This window comes from Etheostoma cragini, chromosome 7 (assembly GCF_013103735.1).
Source record: "Etheostoma cragini isolate CJK2018 chromosome 7, CSU_Ecrag_1.0, whole genome shotgun sequence".
Classification (NCBI taxonomy): Eukaryota; Metazoa; Chordata; class Actinopteri; order Perciformes; family Percidae; genus Etheostoma; species Etheostoma cragini.
Genome location: NC_048413.1, coordinates 5,944,224 through 5,950,698, shown reverse-complemented (window position 1 = coordinate 5,950,698; position 6,475 = coordinate 5,944,224). Strand labels below are relative to the sequence as shown.

General features: G+C 42.4%; 1 protein-coding gene across 1 annotated transcript in view; it reads left to right on the top strand.

Moving 5' to 3' along the window:
* vwa5b1 (von Willebrand factor A domain containing 5B1) overlaps window positions 1-5,590 on the top strand; it is a 37,839-nt gene extending 32,249 nt beyond the window's left edge. Inside the window, exons 17-21 of the mRNA XM_034877597.1 lie at window positions 1,337-1,471; window positions 2,104-2,175; window positions 2,618-2,687; window positions 3,108-3,231; window positions 4,485-5,590. Of these exons, the coding sequence (XP_034733488.1) occupies window positions 1,337-1,471; window positions 2,104-2,175; window positions 2,618-2,687; window positions 3,108-3,231; window positions 4,485-5,132 (1,049 nt within the window). The 3' untranslated portion in view covers window positions 5,133-5,590. The remainder of the gene's footprint in view (window positions 1-1,336; window positions 1,472-2,103; window positions 2,176-2,617; window positions 2,688-3,107; window positions 3,232-4,484) is intronic.
* The last annotated feature ends 885 nt before the right edge of the window (window positions 5,591-6,475 follow it).

Here is a 6,475-nt window from a genome sequence, read left to right as displayed (position 1 = left end):
TTTTTCCCCGCCCCCGCTGCTGCCGCCTGCTCTCGTCCACTTTACAGGCGAGGCGCAGTTCATCTCGAACGAACCTAATGTAACGCTGTCTTTGGTTTTGCTGTACCGTGTTCACGGAAAAAGATATACACGATAGAAACCAATAAATGATGCACTCTCTAGATTTCTCTACGTCAAAACTTGGGCTGAAACTACAAGATTGTGAGGGGACCAGATAATTATGGAGTACAAGGCTTGGATATTCTAATACCTTAGGGTGTTTTCGATGTAGGAAACTAAGGTTTTTGGCGATCTTTTACCGCTGTGATTAAAGACACGAGGAGACAGGTAGGAAACACACACTCGATTAGACTCAAATCTTTCTGTGTTTCTTTACTTCAGAACATGATTATCACCGTTGTGAGTCACCTTATTGCTTCGTGTGTGGGCTCGATGGAATCAGGAGACTCTAAGCTTTCAAATGATGTATGGCATGAGCGTGTTTATGACGGTTTAATGCTTACAATTTAGGAAAGAAGTCAGCACTTTCGAAAAACGGCGAGTTTACATCCCGTGCACGGGAACCGTCCGCCAGAGAACAATTTAGATTCATTGACAAGAATTTTAATAATCGAATCTTTACAGAATTCAAAAGCTGCTGCTTTTCTGCATTTTATATAATTTGAAATGATTTTATTTCTTCAAATAAATTACTTTGAAGTTTTGAATGTGTTGAAATGCTCTAGTCTTGCTTTGCCAGACCCTCCCCCACATGCTGCACAGCTGTGGAGGAGGGTCTGGCTAGACCACTCAGCGTTCTGGGACGGGAGGAAAACGGGCTCTGGTTGGAACTTGTTTTGTTGGAACGTGTGCGTTCAGAAGTAGTTTTAGTCGTGGAACAGAAAACTCTGATTGGACATATAGTCTAGCTAGCTGTCTGGATTTACCCTGCAGAGATCTGAGGACCAGGTAACCATAGTCCTCAGAAATCCACAAGAGGTTAGAAGGAAGGAAACACTGTTGTCATGTTGAGGTTGCCAGGCAAACAGTAGAGACTTCAATTCACTGCTCCCAGCCAAGAAAGCAAAATAAGCACATTATCCAAAATATAACTATTCCTTTAACTGTCAATGTTGCAACCTGTTTCTCTCCCTACATTATTACTGATTTGGCATTCTTACTTAGAGCTATTGTCTTTTCCACTCACCTGTGTCCACATACTGAAACCAAACTGTGATTGTGGTTCAGTCTAAAGCAAGCCTGGATCCATAATTATGTCAACCTGGACTCACTTTCAAAGTACTACATATGCCTGCCTACTGTAAAAAGAAAATGAACAATTTAATGTTGTTTTCAGGTGAAGGTCTGAAGAGGGGCTCCCATTCCAGGTCTCGTTCAGGGAGCAGGAAGAACAGAGGCTACTCCATCGGACTGGGTCGCTCTCAGTCTGGAGGCATGTCAGAGGAAGCTGAAGATGTCCTGCTGCCCAACAGTAGGCTCACATAGCTCACAATTTATTTATACATTTTCTTTTAAATTATGTTTTATGGGGCTTTTTACTTTATTAGAGAGTGTCAGTGGATAGATGGGGGGGGATGGGGGGGGAATGACACTTAGCAAAGGGTGGCAGTAGGGAGTCGAAGCTCACAATTCATGCATTCATTCATAGAAGACATCTTTTATTGCAAACAAAATAGTGAATATACACTAGTTAGAAGGTGAAGGTGGTATTGGAATTGGAAAGGTTGCAGTCTTGCATCGTCAGCACCTGTAACTGGAAGGTGTTGAGCATTCGAGAAAGCTTTGTGCCGCTTTACATCAAAAATACTAATTAAAACGTCCGCAAAAGGACAGAAAATGTTACACTTGCTTTCAGTGGTGGCATAGCAACAGCAGGCGCTAAGACTAGCACACTGCTGGAGCACCTGCCATGGAAAGACGTGCACAGGGGGCACCGATGCAAATGAGTTGCTTCAGTGTTGCCTGGTAATGCTGCCTGGTCTTTTTTTAAAACATCTGGTTAAGTTTTGAGAGAAAAAAAGAAGGCATGATTTTGTAAAAGGAATTGAACTAAGTAAAGGGCAACTGAGAGTTGATTTCCCATCTTTTTGATCATTGTCGAAGATGGAGAGGATGGTGTCTCTCCCTGCAGCACCCCTTCCTCCGCCGGCTGGGAGAGATGTAGCTTCACAGAGGGTACGTGCAACACATCAAGCGGTCAGTGAATTTGCTGCATCTCATCCATTTTCCTCCACAAAGACCTTTGACATAAACTGTCTGCCAGTCTCTTGTGTTTTTCTGGGCCATACTGTGGCATAGTTCAAACTGTGAAACATGATATTATTGACATTCTGGTCCCAATTCTTGTAACTGATTCCGGGGCTTGTATCGATGAGTACTGTCTGGAAAAACAAAACAATGAGCACACACTGAAGGCATAAACACACTTGCACAAGAACTGTGGAGGAGAGCCAGCTGGAATATGTGTCCTCTGCTGTCTCCGTTGCATCTCAGTGGGGGTTTTATCTTTTTATTATGTGAGGCTCATGTTGAGAACTAAACAGACAAGAGGCAGAAAATGCCACTACTGCTTCCTCTCTCTCCTCCCATTGTCTAACTCTGCCTCTCTGTCTCCAAGTCGCTCAAAGGAGTCCATCTGTGACCTCCGACCAATCCCAGAAATCGGTGGAGAGCCTTTTTTCTGCCAGGTGGGTGATTGTAGAATGGCTGGCAACATAAATGTGCTGTAGAACTGGTATTACTGCATGCACAGACATGGGGAGCCATAAACTGTACATTCATTACTGCACATTCATTACTGCTCTCTTTATTAACATCCTTATCGGGTGGTGAAGCTATTTGACCATCCGACAATCACATCTGATAGACTATGCTGCTAGAGAAAAGTCAGATGTTCACCAAAGTCCTTAGGATTCATCCTCTGGAGACCAGGAAAGCATGTACAGATGTCATGCCAATCCATCAAACAGTTGTTAAGCAATTCTGTCTATATTCTATATCTCAATTTGGTTCCTATTGGAAATTTACATAATACTGAAAATAAGCAATTGCTTCCCCTATCTATATACAAGCAATAGACTCAATCTAATGTCTAATATCTCTATAAGGTTGGCCCTCAGCAGGACTCGACTCCTGACTCGGGCTGCTAAAGGATTCATGTGTCGATCTCACAGCAAGTCCGGTGATTCAATTGGAGAGAGTGACAACGAGAACAAAGACTACATTCCTCTGGTGAGCAGCAGATCTATAACACGTGAACGCACAGATTTAAACCGACTGTAGATGTGTAGGAAGAGACAAATGTGTCGCAGTCTGTGACAGTTGGAGTGCATGGAACAACAAGCAGTAGCAGAGCTAAGCTGATTTGATAAAGTGTGCGGCATGTAAGCATACTGAATCTAGAATTGTAGTTTGTATATCACAATTCCACTATTAATTTGATCTATAATTGACTAAGGAAGGAGTTGTATAATCTTATCCAAGTGAACTGAAAAACATGCAACACTTTGGCAGTTTTTAGTTTTTTCAAAATCCAAAATCAAATCCTGTTTTCCTGAACACGGTCTTTTTCTACCTAGCAAAATAAATTGCAAGTCTTAGAACAATTATAATAAATATATAATAATATAATAAAACAAGTAATTTTCTTAGAGAGGCCTAAAGTCTAGGCTTACTTACTGTACTCTGCTCCTACCTGACACAACCGAGACCTGGAAGGAGGCTCTAATTATGCAGTGCATACCGCCTTGGCCATGTATTATTCATCACTTTTCAAATTCAAAGGAAAGAAAACATCTTTCAAAAATGATCAGAATGCCTATCCCCCCAAAAAATTATTTCCCCTTCATTTAACGACGACCTTTGAGGTATCCTATTGCGATGCACCTCACGCTCAGCTGCAGATTTGAGCAGGAAGTAATGAACCATAGACTGTTGCTACAAGGTGCAGAGCAGTTCAGAACAGCAAGCACTCAAATCAGTTAAGGTCCAAGCGCACGTCTTAATTTGTGTTTGTCATCCGACTATAAAATAGTATATAAAACCTCGGCGTGCGTGTGTATGTGATTGTGTCTTTTAATTCTCCATTCTCCATAGATTCTCCATTTGATTTCTATGGGCAAATGTCAGTGATTTCTCCACATTTTAATTGTGATGTTCTTTGAGTAAAATCTGAATCTGCAACGTAACCAATAACATTTCTCTGTCAGGTTTTAGTACAATGTTCTCCTCTAAAGTACAAGTACAAAGTAAGCGAGTAGTATAGTTGGATATTAAGTTGGATATTAAGTATTTGAGGGTACAATGATGCCAAGCAGTCGGCCCATTTCAGGCACTTCTTGATTGGGCACTGCACTAGTGCATTCAAAAAATTTAAATGCACCCTTCCTCCTTTACAAGTAGCACCCACTGCTGAATAAAGGTTGGAAAATAAAATAATATATGCCTAATTTATGTTACACTGTTAACTATTTCCTTCTGCACAGGTGTTGTTGCAGTTGGCTAGTGGTGCATTTCCCCTGGACACGGCTCTTTGTGATGTCATTAGTGTGCCTATGGACAAGCTCAAGTGGACGTCCCCCTTCACCAGCCACCGCAGCAGCCTTGGCCACCTGTCTCACACCAGCAGCCGCCGTGCTGAGATTGCCGAAGACGGACACAAATCCCTGTATGAACCAGAAACATATCAGCACGCTGTAGGCATCAACAGCCCTTTTCATCTGGCCAGGAGTTCCTGGACGGATGCTAGGCCGTCCTCATTAGGCAGTCCTTCCACCAGTGCTGAGCCCCCGCTCTTCCAACACTCACTGGTGGACGGTGGACGGGGCTCAGGGTCAGGCAGCTTAGATACAGCATCGCCCAGCGGTGTGCTAAAGAGGATGCTGGATCCAGAGAGCATGGTGTGGGCCACAGCGGTGGCTCTTGCCTGGCTGGAGCACAGCTCTGCCAGTCATTTCATAGAGTGGGAACTGGTAGCCGCCAAAGCCAGCATGTGGTTGAGTGCGCAGGAAATCCCAGAAGGCCGAGACTTAGCCTCCATCAAGTCTGCTGCCAACCAGCTCTTCATCATCATCAGACACTGGGATGAGAACCTGCAACTGAACATGCTCTGTTACAACCCTAACAGTGTCTGAGGCCTGCTGATCCAAGGCTGAAAATACAGACCACTGAAAGTACTCTATTCCATATGATACTATGCTACCCGAAGCTGTACTATTCTCTGTTCGGCAGTTCGTTCTTTGAAGTCTGACTTTGCAGTTGTAAATTATGTGTATTTTCTTCTTTTTGTGTGCTGTTCCTCCAAACATGTCACAGGTGCAAGCTGTTACCTATATACTGGAGCTGGATCCGTGTTAGCAGGGGATCTAGTCAGAGGTATGCCACAGATTTGAGTTTCATGGCCATGAACGTCAATGTTAAATTAATAGCATGCTAGGCCACTGACCATCAACATCTGAGAAATGCACATATTGTCATCATATTGATGTTATGGGGAGAATGCTGCAAAACACTTGTAAGAAAAAACAATTCCATGGATTTACACACTGTTTTTACATCTTTACAGCATTTTCTGTATGGATTGTATTGTGGATCTGGGAACTTGCTAGCGATCTGTGTCTTTTCTAATGCCTGTGACCATTACAGTGTTCTTAATATTTGCCATTTCTGCAGTTTCATTAAAGCAGACACAGAAAAATATGCAAAACTCTAAAGAAAATTTAAAATACACGTTCAGATAAAATGTAGCTTTGGTGGGAATCTGTGATAGTGTATCCCACTAGCATGCTATTTGCTGTTTATTATTTAATGGTACAGTCTATATTCTTTGAATTATCTGAGTAAACCTGTCTTAGAGTAGAGGTTTTGATCATGAATTTGTTGTTCGATTCAAAAACATTAACGCAGACCTGGAGTCAGTAGCACCAAACAGATGGTTTGACTAAAAGAAGCCTTGTTACGAGCTAAGGGTTTACTATGTAAATGGCTATTTGCGTCTCACTAATTTGGATGAGGTTGGATTACAAAAACTAGTTAGTTAACTCGCAATTAATCGCACATTTATATTCTAAATGTCCCTTGTTTTCTTTTTGCCCATGATTTCTCTTCTCATTTTAATGCTCTTATCAACATGGAAAAGTGAATCGGCTTGCTTTGTGCAAAGTTTTTTTTTATTGAAAACAACATCGGCATATAGCCTACAGTAGCGTTCAAGACACCCCCCCCCCACATTTAAAAAGGAAACTTTCCATTTAGAATCTTATCGCTGTCCATTTTGGCGTCTGGCGCTCGCCATCCACTCAAAACGTAACACTGCTCCTGTTTGGCCGGCTCGCCAGTCCAAACAGCGTATGTGTGGAGTGCCTGTTGTTTTGTTTCCGGTCTACCTGGATCCGGTGGGTGTTGTAGTTTACGTTACACGTTACTAAAAACGACTACGTTTGCAAGGCCAAAAAGAACATTAATATTGCGATACAAA